The sequence below is a fragment of the Scomber scombrus genome, chromosome 5 (genome assembly GCF_963691925.1).
Source record: "Scomber scombrus chromosome 5, fScoSco1.1, whole genome shotgun sequence".
Lineage (NCBI taxonomy): Eukaryota > Metazoa > Chordata > Actinopteri > Scombriformes > Scombridae > Scomber > Scomber scombrus.
The window spans coordinates 19,382,622-19,400,428 of record NC_084974.1 but is presented as its reverse complement, the minus strand read 5'-3'; the positions used below and the strand labels follow the sequence as shown (position 1 = coordinate 19,400,428).

The following is a 17,807-nucleotide window of genomic DNA, read 5'->3' as shown; positions in this document are numbered from 1 at the left end:
ATTAATGTCTTACAAACTGAACCATATATTTGAGACCTGTTTTTTTTTTTTAAATGTGTCTTCAGTAGGAATGAATGAGCTTGGGGTTGAAGTGGTTAAGTATTAAGAGATGGGCTAAGACATTGTTGATTTGGTTTCTTTGTGGAACTTAAATGAGGGAAATGTAGAAAAAAATGGACCATATCCTTTCAGAGAATGTTGACAAATGACCAAAAATCATGTATAGTTTGAACCTTTTTATTCATCCTTTTTTTTAGTTCTTTTTACTTTTTTGCTTTACGAAACAAATGTTTGCAGATGTCCTATGAATAAACAACAGCACCCTTTCTCCTTAAAAAAAAACAGGGATCATTACCCCTGTCTTGTCAAGAAAAGAGACTCTTCTTGTCCAATTACAACCTCTCCAGATTCCCAAAGTGACTCTTATTTCCTGTATTTGACATTCGTTTAAGTGCATTAGTAGACAACATAACCATTTCGATTAATGTGCAATAGCTGAGTTTATGGTCAATGCGAAAAGATATTTACATTGCAGCTATGACTCACATTAACTGTCTTTTTCATCACTTGAGTTAGCATCAGAACTGGAGAGGGAGACAATCACAATGCAAGGAGTCTCCTTTCAAGCACAGCCTTCGTAAACAGCAACCTTTACCTACATCATTATCATCATCATCATCATCATCATCATCATCATCATCAGGATTAACTAGACTCTTTTGTCATACCTGTTTTCCTCCAGTAAGACAAAAAGGTTAATAGATAGAATGGTTTAAAATAAAGTTTAGTGATTGTGCTTTTAAAACCAAAGTAAAACAAATAACAAACATCGACGACAACACGAAACATAACAGTGCATTACAAAAAAAGGAGAAAAAAATGAAAAATCCCAAAGTGGCACTTTCTTGGGGCAGCTAAATAATATAGCAATTTACAACATGGATGGAAATGATAAAATAATTATATTTACTGGCATAATAAAATTAGAATTCGCAACTTAAAACAAGGAAGACAAATTTGAGGTACCACAATGGGTAAAACAAGAGGACATCATGTATACACGTATATTTACAGACAGTCCACCCCTCTCTGCTTGCTGCTTTTTTATTACAGTAACATCTGACTGTATCGGCTCTCCAAAGTTCTTGTCAAGGCAAGCTGAGTCATGTCAATGTCTGGAGTAGGATTTCACTCCATATTGCATTGGAATTAAACATAAATATCCTACTGCACATTTTGTTTTGAATGCACCATTCTTTTATCTTTAGACACTCTTTCCTTTTTTTTAATGGACATAGAAAATGATAAGTTAGAAAAAAAACCCATTTGTCTGTTTTCCAGATGTAAAGAAACACTACTGATGTACAGTATGATGGCAGCCAACATGATGGTGCAATACTGAGATATTTAAAATTGTAAGAGAAACAATGGTGCTCCACTCTTGGAAAAATCAGGATAGTTCCTCCTGTTCACCATCTCTATTCTTCAGCTTTCTGTCATCTGGATGAAAAAACAAACATTTCAATTAGCATCCATCTTTCAGAACAGTCAGTCATATTTATATAAATCTGCTACAGTCAGATCTGTTGAGGGAGAGCTTGTCAACTTGATAGCCGCCTGTACCTCTAGCTCTTCATCTCCTGGTTGGAAGGCCCCCGTGGTGTTTAAGCCCATGTCTGCAGGGTTCCTGCGGCCTCCATCTCCTCTCCGCCGCCCCCCTGAGCCCCTGGAGGACATGGAGCTGGAGGAGCTTGGGTCTCGGGGGCTGTTGACTGTGGGGAACTGTGGTCGGCTATAAGGTAGAATGTCCTCTGTACCTAGGGACAAAGAGCACACGTATTGGAGGTGTTGAGCTTTTCAGAAAGTATATAAATAGAAATATGGCAAATGGAATAGTATTTAACTTGATATTGCACCTGCATGTTGGCGTGCCTTGTTGGCGTTGCTACCCTCATGTTTATTCCCTTTCCCTCCATGAGAAGTCTTTTGTCTCTCCTGAGCGTCTTTGCGTTCAGAGGAGCTGATTCTGGGGTCTGAGCCCTCTCTGGGTCGATAGCATCCTGTTCCTCCTCTTTTGTCTCGACCCTCTCCTGCCTTGGGGGAAACCACTCCCCGGCCCTCCAGGGCTGCCTTGGAGGGGTGTGTAGGGGACTTGAGAACTGCTGGAGGTGGGATGGGCGGAGGTGGGAGATCTGAAGGATAAACAGAGGAAGTAAGAACACATTAAACACGAAGTTCAAAAACTAGGGTTTAGGTGATTACACAAGACTGAGGGACATGGATCTGTGTACTCTTGAAACTTAAGTGTGTATCATCTGTCACTCAGTTGTCTCACACCTACAAGGTGATACACAAACACAGCTGCAGTATGTGTACATACACTCATAGATACCTTGCCAGAGGGTTATGAGATTTGAGCGAGAGGCAAGAGAGGCGGAAGAAGTGAGCGTGACGGTCAGCAGCTGGCTCTCTGACCTGCTCAACTTCCCCCATCGATGAATCAATGCTGCTTGTCCTTGAGCCATTATTCATATGAGGCCAGCCAGTGGGCCGCCTGGCCTCTCACACATCTACAGCCATATAAACAAATCGCTGAGAGAAAAGCTGTGTCTGCTTGCGATCGATGGCTCTTCATCTTCAAATCAGCTTCCGACCTGAAGGATGGATTTGTTGGCGGCCAGACCCCATAATCCACATAGGATTAGAAAGTTAATAAATGCAGCAGGTGCAAACTCTTACACCCTGTATTCTGAACACTTTTAAGATGGTAGAGCACTGGACTTTGAGGAGAATCAAAGCTTTTATTCCTTTTTTACACACAAAAGGCTAATGGGGCAGTTGATGTCTTTGCTGTGTTTTGTTGGCGGAATCAGGCAGCTTCATTACACTTTTCTGATTATCCTCCACCTCTGTCCACTCCTCCTGAATAAAAAAGGGAGCCAGTCAATATCATACAGCAGAGAGGCGTCTGCAGATTTTTAATATCTCTCTTGCCTCCTGAGTCTTGCCTCAGTCAGAGTCCGATCAATGCCACAGTCTGTGAGATATAGCTCACTACAAGGGAGGAGCAGAGCGCCAGTTAGATTTATGAGGAAATATCGGGGAGGACAGAGCTGAGGTCTGAAAAGTGTTTCTGCGCTTGCCAAGGAGGGTGTATCAGAGGTCTTGGTGGTTAATTAGGCAGACACAGATCAAAAGAGACTGGAAAGGGTTAAGTTCAGAGAGGAAGTAAGACAAAGGCATTAGAGTCAAACACAATATGAATCATGGGGGGAATATAACTTGGGTGTTTCCACATCCTCTGTGCAAACAAGAGTGAAATGAGTAGGTCAAAGAGGGGCAAGGGGTGGGGAGGGGAGGTGGCTGAGGCATTGGGGGGTTGCCTCCCTTGCTGGTTATTTTTTTTCTGCCTTTAGCCAATTGTATTTTTGTGTATTTATTGTGCTGTTGTCTAGTGTTCAGTTTGAAATAACCGCAAAGGTAGAGTCATGTAAAAATTATAGGAATATATATTACATCATATTGTGTGTGTGTAGTAAAGATGGTCAGTATTTTATTTCTTTTGTCCTTATTTAAATTTCATTAAATCACCTTCCCTCACCTATCACCCCAACACCAGTCTGCCAGACCACAGACGGGGTATGTGGGGTGGGGGTGGACTGGGAGACAGAGGAGAAGGAGACAGGGGAGGCAATAACCTCCAAATGAAAAACAATCCATTCAGATCAAATGCAATCAGCAGGAGGACTGATGGACAGACAGAGCTGCAGAGCTGTCAGTCCGCCCCCTCGCTGCTCAAACAAAGACAGAGGAGAGTGAAGCATGGGAGAAGAGGAGAGAGTGGAGAGGGATGGAGAGATCACTCTAAAGGGAGGGGCAGCGGATGGGGAAGGAGCCAGGATATAAGGATGATGGCAGGAGGCGGCAGTTCGAGGGGGGGGTGTTGGATTTTCTGCAGTGATATAGCTGGTCTGGCTCCCAGTGAGCTGGATATTAAATCTCCCTGTCAAGTGCTTCCAACACTCAAGGACACCTGACACTAAGAGGAGGGCCAGCTCTGGGACAGCAGATACAGTACACACCATAGTGAGTGTGCATACGCGCACTCATATACAGATACATTTTGAGAAATTACATTTCTGCAAGATCAAAGTGAAAGAGAGTGGCTTTCCACTGTTAGACTGTGTGTTGTAAATAATGATGCTGTAAAAAGTCAATAGCTCTTTTACTTAACAAGGTTAAAGCTTTTTCATCTGTGTACAGCTGCTTCAGTATTTAGCCCCTGTTTGGTTTATGTTCGGCCCCTGGCGAGTGAAAGGTGGCACTTCAGTATGAGCCAGAGCACCTGGATCAATTTCATTAGTGGCTAGAGTGGAGGGACATCCTAGTGTCAGCACAGCCAAGCTGGGCAGAGCTCCCCTGAGACAGCCCCCACTCCACTTGTTTCCACTATGGCTCTGGCCTCCGGCCCACCACTCGCCCAATCTGTTCAGCACCGCCTCAGATGAGGATTGATGCCATGTATGTGCATAAACACACGAGAGAAGATGATTAAAACTCTGGCTCAAGGCAAGCCCATACTCAGTCATTTACAGATAGTACATCACAGTAAACTGCACTTTTCCCTTCCATATCTGCAGAGGGAATAGGGGGAAAGCCATTGATACAAACTGGCCATCTGTGTACTTGCGGGATACAGCTAACCTGCTACTGCTGCTACTTTTCTGTCTGTTGTTCTGTTTGTGGTCTGAAAAGCCATCAATACCTTTTTATCACATACATACATCAACTCAGAGTTTCTAAAATATGAGAGATCTTTGCTGTCTCATTGTTTTCAGACCTCTATTATGCATGCAAATTAAATTGAAATAATTTTCTATAAAACATACCCTACTTCTACATGTGAAAATTCTGATATGATCAGTCAGTTCATTCGTAGTTGTTAGCTATTAAATTAATTTCCAACTATATTGAGAATCGATTAATTGTTTGGAGTCAGTGTTTAAGAAAATAAAGTCTGGTTATAACTTCTCAAATTGAATATTTGTTGCTTTCTGTAATAGTAAACTGAACGTCTTTGAGTTGTAGACTGGTTGGATTTTTACAGGATTTATTTAATCTTGAAAATCTGCATTTTTAAAGATGACATTTACTGACATTTACTAACATATGTACCTTCATTATAGGGTTCACGTCGCTGGTTCCCTGGATGGACCGCAGGATGGCCCGCAGGATGGCCCGCAGGATGCTGTTTTTGCTTCTTAGGAGGCCTCCTGTGTACAGCTGCCATACTCATGTTGCTGTCTGTAGACACCGGACTGCCAGGACGGTGGCTTGATGGGTTCATTTGGTATTTTCGTGCTGTGAAAAGAAACAGAGGAGAAGTTTGCGTTACCCAACCATCCTTAAAATTCTTGCAGTGACATTTTTTGTGGATGAGGCTGACCATATAAAATCTACCTGAAGCTCCTCCAACTTCCTGGCCCTGTGTGTTGGGATATTTAGCCACCCTGACACCTGTATACTCTGCAGCCGCTGCAACGGCTTGAGCAAAGTCAGCATCAGTGAAGAAGGATCCATCTGATGAGCTGACGGCGCTTGATCTCCCTGAAGAGACATTATCCTCTTCAGAGGCCGACCCCCATCCGTTGATCATGGAGCCGGTCACCGAGCTCTCCAGATCGCCCATGCTGGACGCAGGTGTTTGTTCAAGGCCTCGCAGCAGCAACCTTCTCGGATGCATCTGGGGATGGTGAGGATGTGTATGGGGGTGGGTGTGGTGGTAGTGCATCTTGGCCACCTCTGCATCAGTCTCGTCACCATCCTCCTCCTCTTCCTCCAATATATCCTCTTCTTCCTCCATACCGTCAGTGTCCAAGGCCAGTGGGCTGGTGATGTACCCATATGTGTGTGTAGGGGAGAGGGGCCTTGGAGGGGGTGGCGGGCTCACAGCATGGCGCCTGCAAGGCAAGACATACAGTATCAGAATCCCATCCCAAAAAAATGTATAATATTTTGGATCAATTATCCAAAAATGGTTTATCAAATTGACCAACAAATTATGACAGGATCACAGTGCTGGATATGCATGTATTGTACATCCAATTAACTACAAATGTGTACTTTACATTACTGCCGATCATTTTCTACAGAATACCAAAGCTACAAACATTTGGGAGTCAGCTCCTTCTGTATGTTGTCCAAAAATCACACCCAGATATAAATCAGCAAGAAATCATAGACGTAAAGGAAGATATGAATTTGGCGAATTTGCGTTTCCTACTTGTTAATAGTTACTGTTCACAACTGGATCACCACCTAATTTAATAATGATAATACACTGTGATTAAAAAAAATAATCTTATAGCCAACTTTCAAATTCCTCAAGTTGATTTTAATGCTGTGCTGAACTGAAACAAAAAGCTCCCTGGAAAGTAGAAAATCAATCTAAGATCTGCTAAACTAAAATCTGCTTTTGGAAAATGGCCAACAGTGCTGCATAATATACTGAATATGTAGGTAATGGGCAATAACTTGGAAAACGGTTATGAATTTATAATACTTTGGACATGATGTTGCTCTATGAGGCTTTATAGATGAGATACATTTCTTGAATATCTTTACATGGCCTGACTACTCTTCTTCTGCTGTTCTGCAGGTGTACCTGCGTTCATGACTGTCAGGTGCATCCTGGAGCATTGGCTGCATCTCCTCCTGGGGTGAGGGGGTGAGGGTGGCTGTGGACTGGTGACTGTAAGATACAGCAGCAGGAGAAGAGGCTGTCCCTCGGATGGGAGGAGTGGGCCCCCTCTCCATCTCCTCTTCCTCCTCCAGCTCATCAGGCTGCAGGTACATGTGAGAGGGGGGCATGGGGCACTGCATGTCTGGGTCACAGCTGCCAACAGACAGAAACAAGCCACATATCACTCACTGAAAACATGTTTTCATATACTGGAGCCAGAAAAACATCACTAAATATTCATGCCATCTTTCTATCAAGGTTTGACATGAACCATGCAATAATAGATACAAAAACATTTGGGGCAATTGCTTGCCATTGATGTGAGAAATGGGAGAAAAGGCAGGAAGAATGAATTAGTATTTAAATACTGTGTGTGTGTGTGTGTGTGTGTGTGTGTGTGTGTGTGTGTGTGTGTGTGTGTGTGTGTGTGTGTGTGTGTGTGTGTGTGTGTGTGTGTGTGTGTGTGTGTGTGTGTGTGTGTGTATGTGTGTGGTGCATGTCAGATTGGCTGTGTCTTTGTGTCTATGTCCCACCTTTGTACCATCGATAGAGAGTACTCCTCTGTGCTCCGACTTGGGGGTGGGTTTGCAGGGGGAGGGGGCAAGAGGTCAGCCCAATTCATTGTGCTCTGTTTGGGTAGTTTGGGGGTGCGCACTCCCTTCTTCTGACCCTGACTCCCTGCTCAAAAAAAGGAAAATAAAAACACTCTGTCAGTCACAAGACACCTACTTATATTCTTGTTGTATCTGAAAAACCTAAATTATTAATGTGAAGAAATCACAAGGAATTGACAGCAGATAAAATGCATTAACAAGACGGACTGACAGAGAAGAGCTCGTTTTACATTTGAGAGTGCAAAGGCTAATGCAACCCCACTTTATGCAAGTGTGCACACATACTTTTCAGTTATTAAATTATGCAAAATACTATAAAACACAGTTATTTCCCCACAGTCGTATTATCCCGTACCAGGAAAAAAGGTAGGAAAAAAGGGTCCAATTAATACCAAACTATTAGAATTGTGAACCAATGAACTGTGAGGTGAAGCGAGCACTAAAGGCTTAATGACTTGAACTTGAAATGCAATATCAGAATGGATACATGGCATTAAGGTGGCAGTGTTGCATGCCGTTCACAATGTGTTATTATTTGTCCTTGTCCACAGACAGACATTGAGGCCCTGATGAAATTAGGGTGCGCTATACTTGAATTAAAGTAAAGCCAATTAGCAAAAGCAATGCAAACTAAGCAAGGCCAAAACAGAAAATAAAATGGAAAGCAGGGAAAAAAAGAGTTAATAAATAAGATTATTTTTCTTGGATGACATTGCACCCAGGAAACAAAAGGCACAAGCAAATGCCTGGCCTTTGTCAGTTTCCTCTTCTCTTTTTATTCAGCAATTTTCCACTTTCTGAAGGCATGTTCCTTTCAATTTTTCTTCAAGATAGGCTGACATGGAAATTAATCAAATTATCATTTTAAAGCATGCATTATTAGCGTTTCAAAGTCATTTGTTCATTTTGAGAAAAACTGGGATCTTCAAATGGAGTTTTGGGGATGTATTGTGTATATTTACAACAATAATAAGCTATGAAAATATTTTGGCTGATAAATTAAAAGAAGCAACAAAAAGATGATAACAAAAATAAAACTTCAAACAACAAAGGAAAAAAAGCATCTTTGGATATCTTGATATAATAACCTCTGACTGCCTTTCTTGCAGCTTTGTCTTTTATGTCCCAACCCCCTTACCGGATGTGCTACTGCTGCCTCGGTCAGAGCTGTTGTAGGAGCCCCCAGTGTGGCTGTCATGGCTGTGGTTGTAGGGAATAGTGGCTGGCATAGGGCTGTCACCTCCTCTGTAGCGGTCTGATGGTAGGGAGAATGGAGTGTTTGGTTAGTGCAGCCCTGGGCAGACAGATATCTTGCTAACATAGAAATGTTCAAGGAAAGCAATCACTTCATAAGAGACAATGAAATGAAGAACAACATTTGATCAGATGGACAAAACTTCTGTATACCATGAAATGGAATTAACCTGAGCACAGCCTAGTGTTAGACATGCAGTTCATGCTTTATATTTTTCAGGTAAGTATTTGAGCACATGCAGCATCTTCACAAAAAATCTCAAAACTATCACACCAGATGTGGTCCCTTTCTGCAGGCACAATAGGGTGATGATAGCTTCGTTCAAACTGTCTAAAGATTTAAGAGTTATCTTTGTCTTTCCTTTAGAAATCTGACACCAAAGATAAACCCTCACACCTGCCTTCATCACAAAAAGACAGCCCAGATACCGTACAATGACAGCACCTCAGACCTGGCCCACATTCAGCGGCAAAGATTACACATGATTGCATGGAGGGTGATTAGGGGTTACATGAATGCCATACAGACAGGCAGAAAGAAAGAGTGCCGACGCTTATGTTGACTGAAAAGGAGCGAGACAAAACCAAGGAAAATATGAGGATGAAACTCTTCTACAGGCTTCCACAGTGGGGCTGAAAGAGCCGGGAGAGGAGAGAACAGAGGGAAAAATCAAGTGGAGGAAGATCATGGCTCGGAGTTGACCTCTAACCATGGCTGCTGGGTATTCCACACACTCACCCTTGTTCAACTTGTTTTGCTCCATGATGTTGTACTGTAGCTGGGAGCCCATTTCCTGCTTCTGCTGATGTGCTGAGGTGGGCTTCCAGCAGTGTTTCTCATTCATCTCCCCTCCACCCCCAAGTCCCCCTCCACTCCCTCCAGTCCCTCTGTCGGTGTTTATGTTGTTGCCCATGATGGAGGACTGGATGAGCTGGGTGGTGGCGTAAGGTGTAGGCTGCCCCCCCGGACCCACAAAGCGGCCATCTTTTAGGTTGGGGCTGTTGAAGGTCTTCATCTCATTGATCTTGTTGGACAAGTCTACATCTCCATAGACTCCTGACTCTGGCACCATGAGGTTGGTTTGCTTGTTTTCCATCTGGTTGTTATAATTGGCGATGCAGTCCGCTGGAGAACATGAGGAGGGTTATTTAGTCAATCTTGTCTACCGCTGATCAGCTTAGCAGCAGTATGCCAGTTTGGGAAATGCTTTGAAACAATAGGGCATCCTCTGATATACTGCAGAGCTGAAAGCATTTATTTGAGGAAAGCGAAAGACACATTTACATATTTATTTCAGGCTTTTGAAGGATCACTGTGCCCACCAAAGAGGCATTTCTATTTCAGTTTAAAGTCTCAGTTTTGTTTGCCAAATGATGATCTGCTTTAGGTGAGTGACACAGGTGGTATTACACCTTTCTCACACAATTTTCCCTCAGTTTCACCAATGACTCAATGTGGGTGTCATCTCTGTTCTTTTCCATCTGACGGTGGGAGCGTCTTTGCTCATTGAGAGGGACAGAGAGACATGTCTGTATCAAAGACCTGGAATGAGGCGTGCAGTAAAAGCACAGCTCCACTGACAGATCCAATTTTCCCTGGCTCATAAAATATTCAAATCCTCCAGCAGATCTGAGAGCCAGCCTTGCGGTAAATACCAAGGACGGCCATAGGTGCACACTGCTCGTGCCACGCGCCTCACATTTCAGCAGCAGGGAACAGCTTGACACTTCAAAGGTTGATGTGTGAAAGCGCCCCTATGGCTGAGATAAAGGGACATTAACTCCTATTTCTTTGCTCTGTCACCTAGTCAGTGATCCTCTTAATGTTCGCAGAGTTTAGTTTTGGCACACACACAAAGCATGCGTCTGGCAAGCTCCTTAGCATCATACAGTGGGGTGTCATGCGAAGAGTGAGGGCTGCCTTTAGCCTGTTATTCCCTGTTAAACATCTCACACCATGTTATGGTAGAGTTAAACATTTCAACCTCAGAAGGGTGATTAGCACAAAGAAAACAGAACTTGACGAATATAAAGTCTACAGAATGAATTATTAATCCTCATTGGGAAAGGTCTGAAGTACAGAGAAACTAGTGAATTGCTGGACGGATATTTGGCATAACAGCTAGATGGGAATTATGGGCTGCCCTTAAGGCATAGTCCCAGTGTGCATAATTTAGAATATATAAAGCATTTCATCGCAGTCCAAGTTTCCGAGGATAGGGTTGTTCAAGACTTGGGTCAAGGCTGGAAATTCATAACATTAGTTACACAAGTTATGTGTCATCCAAACTGAATTTTTTGGCTGCCAGTGTTACCCTGTTCACTTTTTAGATAAGTCACTGTGTGTGTGATTGACAGTGTTCATTTTCCCTATGATTTAAGGCCAATTTTTTTCCTTTTTGTTGACATCTGTATTAGTGCTGAATACACTAAAAGGCCACCTGGTGGTGTTCCATAAGTGTCTTTGCCATTTTTCCTCTACACCTACCCTACGTTTAATCTCATCTGTGCTCTATACCTCTGCCCATACATTGCAGAGTATGCTTTAGCATACTTATTCTTCATCACTTATTTCCTCCCTCTTCCATCTGGTGTTCCAGGTGCACCTTTCTCCCCTCCATCATTCTCTCTTTCTCTCTTACTCTAGTTTTGGCCACTGCCTATAGTCCAGCCTTGACCTCTTCGCCCGCTGCACATTTCTTAAATAACTGAGCACTTAGAGGAAATTACATTACTGGCTATAACAACAGTATGGAAATCAGCAGAGCAATTCGATTAGCAACAGAGTAGAGCCATAAGCCCCTCTCAGTGTGCTCCTTTTATTTCCTGCCTAAAACAGCTCTACTTTAACCTCAGATAAATCTAATACACAAGCACACAGGCACTCTTAATCCTAATATTTCTTCAGTTTTTTCTTGTGAAGACCCATGGAAAGGAGAGATACACAGAAAAACTCTCCAGGGAGCTAACCCAGATATCAGATTTTACTTCCTTTTTCTCTGTAGATCCCCCAGCGCCTACATTTCTTATCATTACAGTTATTTTGTCAAGGACTGCATCGTTGCATTTCAGGGGAGTTTTGGTTGTTGCCTACATATGATAGTGTCGACAGGGCATACCTGGACGGCTGTATGTTGCCAAGTTGCTGTCACTGTTGCCATTGCCTGCAGTGCAGCAGTTGATGCTGCAGTCGTTGTGGTTGGAGCAGGAGTTGGGCCATGTGTCAGCTAGCCAGGGCTGAGTGGCAGATTCCCCAATGTTTAACAAACCAGGCCTGCAAAAAAATGGGACCAAATGGTTAACAATAGCAAGAGGCTGAGCCAACACCACAATGACATTTATGTGAATGAACTGAAACACCCGCAGTAACATAATATTTGAAAGAGAGGATTATGGTGAGTTTATTTATCCAGCAGCTGAGAATAGAAAAAACTAGAAATCCGGCTTTAGTACTTTTTGCCTTTTGGCCACACAAACATACACACACGCGTGCGCACACACACATTATGGCCTGAGCAGCACATTAGAAAAAAATCCCAGCTAAATAGATTGTGTGTGCTTGATTTGGCCACAGCCGATGACACTTTCCCTGAGCCCTCGTGAGTATTAGCGATCCGCCTGGATTAGACAGCCAGATAAAATTCACTCCCGATGTTGCGAAATGCACGTCCCAAACAGCCAGTGAACCACAAACGTTCCCTTAGTAGATTCCATGGTGTCACACAACATCTCTATCATTTAAAACTTTTTTTTTTTAAGCTGTAAGGAAAAAAAGATATGAAACTCCAGCACAAGAAGAGAATCCCATGCAGCTATGTATCTGGACATCCATCTCCATTGTTTTCATGTCTTGCTCTTGTTTCTTTGCCTTTAATCCCAATACAATACAAGATCACTTGTTCAACAGGATTCTACTGTACAACATGACCTCAGGCCAAACACTGCATGTTTAAAGGGCTGCGAATAAATAGCCTCCTATTGCTCATGAAATAAATTAATCTAGCATACAAAGCGAATGCAGGCTACTCTACCAGGGCCATATATTGTTTCAGTATTCAAATCTCCTCAGAATGACTCCCAGTTTGCATATCCCAACACTGAATTAGCATTGAATCACGTTACCTCATTTCCACTCAAATTACTCATTTCTTGGATTCATTTTGGGTAATGAACACATTTGTCTTGTACAGCCAAATACAATCTCACAATAGCTCCTCAATCACCCCGGCAGTTGTATGTTGATATTGAATAGCCATTGTCTTAGTGCAGAGCTGACAGAGCCTTGCTGCGTATGGGATTCAATCACAGAACTGGATAATATAATGAATATAGATTTGCAGCTGATGGCTCCAAGCTAACTACTCATTAACACATCATCACACACAAATGTACACATAACAGCATTGCATACATTCAGTATGGAGTAAATAAATACATTTTTTTCCTTATTGCCTGCATACTCAATTTTCACTATTTTCCAGCTGTATGAAAACATGCCAAGTGTCTTCTATTGGATCTACAGTGTTTGCCAAGCCTTAACCTGTTTTGTCCCATTGTTGAGTTCAATGCACCATTCCACAACATGAAGAGGTATGCTGTTGCTGCTATGTGTGCGTGTGTCTCCATCAATGTTTCATGGTGATGCTATGGCACAGCCTTGTGGTTGGATGTGGCTCTCCACCATATGGGATGAGGATGGGCTCTTAGCAGACTGTATGGGGCTTTGTTCCTGTTAGTACCATAGCATACTTTATCCACCTCTTTACCCCTCCTCTGCTCTACACTGCTTTAGAAAGTCACTGCACTCCCCCTAGTGGTTGTCAAAGAAAAGCACACTTGCCCAACCCTACTCATGTTTTCAAAATGTGCCATCCTATTGTCTTTGAGATTCAACTCTAATTATCATTCTGTTCTCTAAAAATTTCTTTATATTTGTAATATCATCATCATACACACACTAAATCTTACCTTCCAGCGCTGCTCACTCCTTCTCCACCTCTCTGATATGCCACTGAAAAGAGAGACCATAATGAGTTTCCAAAATAATTTCATGACTATTTTTACTGTCATCACATCATCATCTTGGCCATTGTCATACAAGGTCAACACAATATTATCAATTTGATTTTGAATTGTCAAACTTAGCTCAGTGAGCGATGATAGGTATGCTTCTTTGTACGTGTGTATGTGTGTATTGTATCAGTGTGTGTGTGTGTGTGTGTGTGTGTGTGTGTGTGTGTGTGTGTGTGTGTGTGTGTGTGTGTGTGTGTGTGTGTGTGTGTGTGTGTGTGTGTGTGTGTGTGTGTGTGTGTGTGTGTGTGGCTTAATTTCGGCTGAGTCACACACAGCAACAGAAGCAGGACAATATGTAAGAGGCTTATGAAGAACAGAGATGCAGAGCTCTTTGGTTGTCTGGCTCGGGTTCAGTATGTTTGAAGCTCTGCACGCTGCAAGTTGGACTCTTTCAAGGAGCTCTAAGCTGCCGGTGTGTGAAGGAGAGATAAACTTCCAACTTTAATTACAATCTCTTCCCTGAGAGGAGAGAAGGTGGAAGAGGGGTAGGTAGGGCCTTAGCTGTGACGGTTCCTTTTCTATTTTTCAAAACAGGGAATGGGTTTTGGCCTCTGCATGTAGCCAGAGGAACTCTTAGATTAGCTCTGTAATGCAAACCAAAGTATCACAATCTGGTTCTAGATTAAAATCAGCATAATGTACTGTAACGTCCTGGTTTTCCACTGGGTACCAGGGGAGGGATTTTCTCCTTAAAGAAACAAAAACCTTACCACATAAGCAAGGAGTGTGTTTCACCTGAAATATTTCCAGCAGATCAAGAAGCTTGCCAAATTATTCTACCTGATTGCGAGCCTCAAGGCCAACAGAAACAATACTACTACTGTTTAGATGTGACTTCTGCACAGACAGGATCAGCCAGTGTAGCCACAAACACACAGTATTGTATTGTTTCTCTCACTTTTACCTCCTCTCACTTATTTAATGTGCCACATTCGCCATTGCACTAAGCACTGTCAAAACCTCAGACACACCTCTGACGAACAAAGAAGTACAGACAAATGAAAGTCCACGAGAAAAAGAAAAGACGGGGAGAGGGCTGTAAATACAAACTCGCAGAGAGAGAAAGATAAAGAGGCACACAGAAGCTTTTCTGTTATCTGTTTTACGCTGTGTCACTTCAATTCACAGATAACCTCCTTAGCTCTGCTGCCACTCGCCTATCTAATTGGTGTGTTGGAGTGCTGGTGATGTGTCATTCTCTTAAATCTCATATGTGGTTGCCAGCAGCCCTTTGATCAAGTTACCACTAGTTTTAACAGCCTCTCAGTAGTGAAGTCTGCTCCTCTTTGAGCATTATGTTCTGACACAACCCAAACATTTGATAGACCATTTATTACTAGGTAGGTCTTTAAGCTCTGGCAATGACTGGCTTATTTTATTTAATAGTGTCCCTCGTTCACTGCTACACATTCAGTTGCTTTCACCTGTTAGGACTGATGCTGCTAAGTGTTTCAAAGATCCAATATGGGGGAAATGCCTGATGCACAAATTTAGTGAATGCATGAAAACAGTGTGAAGAGTGCTTACCCGTAGGAGTGAAAGTAAAGGACGGCACTGTTTGGAGAAAAAAAAGAGAAATAAAATTAGAAAAAAAACCTTGAATTGAATTATTGTACATTAACAACATCTGAAATCAGTTTTTGTGACACATTTTTATCTTCTTTATCCCAACATAGTTTATGTTAAAGTGAAAAAAAAAATATTTATTACAACTGCACCCCAGTTATGTACTACACTTTCAAAAAAGTGTTTTAGCCTGTATTCACACGCAACTTGCCGCCCTCTGGTCTTTGATCCCCTCAGTTATCCCTGGACCCCAACTGGGGTAAAGTGAGTGTTGAGCCAGCTGCTGGTTCAAATCCTGTCCCAGACTGTCAAAGCCCAGCTGGGAGGGGGGTCACACACCACAGCGATATCTGTTGCTATCTCTTACACTCACATCATCACCCACACAGCTCAATTACTCACACTTTGTCCTGGAAGGTGCCCTTGTACAAAACAGAAAATGACTGCAGGAAGATTTAGTTTGTGTGTGTAATGGCTAATGTGGTCTGTGGGTATCTTCTCATTCTATAAAATGCACTTTGATCCAGTGTATTGTTTCCTTCTTTGAAGTTCTACACAATAAATACTAAAGTCAAAATTGCTGTTGATGCAACATTGCATCATGCTGGTTTTCACCCAGTTCACTGTCTTGAATATGTGCTTGGTTTTTTGTTGTTGTTGTTGTTTTTTAATTGCTGACTTCAACCTAAAACTCCATCTGAGTGAGAAATCTGAGAAGAGAGATACACATTTTCATTTCCACAATTTATCTATGCCGTACCTGTGCCAGCAAATGTCCTGTAAATGCCACAATGATCTTATCATGTTTGAATATCTCCTCTTGATGCTCAAATGAGTCTAAAGATTTGAGCTTTTTGATGGCTTTTATCAGTTTGATGAAAGCCTTGAAGAGGAGACAGACTAACACTTGATAGGCAAAACAGTCTGCGTGACATATAACCTTTTAACTTATAAATCAGACCGTCAATTCCAGAGTAGATTAAATTGTAACTGCAGTAGGATTTGTTATTTAATTATTTATGTATTTATTTATTTTCTGATTTGTTTGGATTATTGTCTCCAGCCATTACATACAATAATGTAATGAATTGCACAATGTCGGCTTGCACTATTACACTCATTGTCAGGGAAAAAAACAACAACTACTAAATACTACTGGAATATGATGACACCATACACACATGAACACACACAAGTCCCAATTCATCCTATTTCACCCCGAGTGCAGATTATTGCTTCATGTGGTTGCAATTATACTCTTTTCAAAACATTCTTAGTTACCAGTTCCAACAAAGACTTCGGCCCCTTGTGGTCTGGGTGTTTGAGAAGAAGAGGGGGGGGGGGGGGGGGGGGGGGGGGCTGAAGAGTTATGAAGAGCTTTTTCAGTTTATGTGAGTAAACATCAACATATAGAATCACAGAGAGCTGGAGGATAACCTCAGCCTACAATGTATGCTTCTGTATCACTTGCTGATCCTGAAGATGTCCTAACTTGCAGGCATATAATTTCTTCACATAGCAACACTAACTAATATTACTACTCATATTACTAACAACATATTACTATTAATGTGTTATCAGACTTAAAGTATCAAGATATCCTTTGCAATGTCATGTTACTTTGTGTTTTATATTAGCATAAACCATATTAAAATATCAGAAGTTTGATCATTATAGACCACACAGGTGTGTGTAAAAGACGTAAGCTTAAGACAGAGTTCAAGAAAATGCTTAGCTTAGGTGTTTCTCACTTTCACATGACTCACATGACACACTAATATAACTATTACCGCATGACTTCAGTGTACTCAGATCCAGTCTGTGTTTTCTGTGTGACAGCCACAGATTAGGAACAGCTAAGTCCATGTATTGTCTGTGTGTCTCAGGGTTGAAGGGTGGATCTCCTCTAACCCTGGCAGTCATTAGTAAATCGGAGCCCAAGAGTGGGGAATAGTGCAGGTAGTGCTCACAGGCAGCAGCTGCACAGCCCAAGGCCATACATTAAGGCAGCCCACACATAACTGAGACTCAGAAAGAAAGGCTAATAACTATCTTTATACTCTAACTACTGTGGGCAGAGGTTGGGCATGTCATGAACTCTGTCACTTTGACTCAAGTCAGGTGAAAACCCACTGGGTTACGCTGTGGCTACTCTAAGAGCGCTGAAATGTAAACAAAGCACACATGGCCAGGAATTCTTGGATTTACACATGGGGAGTAGTCACTATTAACAAGATATGCAATGCTTCACTCCTCTGGATCAAAGGACCTTGCTTTAAAAGGACAGCAAGAGCACTTTAAGCTTGTGAAAATGTCAGTATGTCCTTCATTACAGCAAGACAGTCTCTTTGTCTCAGCACAGTCAGAAGGGAGTTGCTAAAAGGGGAGTTGTTGGACCTCAAAATGTACTTCAGTGAAAACACTCTTCACACACCCTTGCAGAACCAGTGTGACAGAAGTATGAAAAAGAAATAAAATAAGTCTTCATTCAGCACTCTCAGTAGGAGCTCAAATCATGTCTTAATACTCTACAGGAGAGTACTTCCATCTTGAGCGCT

The 17,807-nt window shown here is 42.2% G+C and overlaps 1 protein-coding gene across 1 annotated transcript in view; it reads right to left on the bottom strand.

Moving 5' to 3' along the window:
- Nucleotides 1-232: 232 nt before the first annotated feature.
- Nucleotides 233-17,807, bottom strand: part of robo1 (roundabout, axon guidance receptor, homolog 1 (Drosophila)) — a 126,771-nt gene continuing 109,196 nt past the window's right edge. Inside the window, exons 19-30 of the mRNA XM_062419704.1 lie at nucleotides 15,211-15,237; nucleotides 13,579-13,621; nucleotides 11,730-11,884; nucleotides 9,350-9,736; nucleotides 8,495-8,611; nucleotides 7,276-7,420; nucleotides 6,665-6,895; nucleotides 5,461-5,960; nucleotides 5,176-5,361; nucleotides 1,917-2,192; nucleotides 1,624-1,817; nucleotides 233-1,500 (exon numbers count right to left, since the gene is read on the bottom strand). Of these exons, the coding sequence (XP_062275688.1) occupies nucleotides 1,486-1,500; nucleotides 1,624-1,817; nucleotides 1,917-2,192; nucleotides 5,176-5,361; nucleotides 5,461-5,960; nucleotides 6,665-6,895; nucleotides 7,276-7,420; nucleotides 8,495-8,611; nucleotides 9,350-9,736; nucleotides 11,730-11,884; nucleotides 13,579-13,621; nucleotides 15,211-15,237 (2,276 nt within the window). The 3' untranslated portion in view covers nucleotides 233-1,485. The remainder of the gene's footprint in view (nucleotides 1,501-1,623; nucleotides 1,818-1,916; nucleotides 2,193-5,175; nucleotides 5,362-5,460; nucleotides 5,961-6,664; nucleotides 6,896-7,275; nucleotides 7,421-8,494; nucleotides 8,612-9,349; nucleotides 9,737-11,729; nucleotides 11,885-13,578; nucleotides 13,622-15,210; nucleotides 15,238-17,807) is intronic.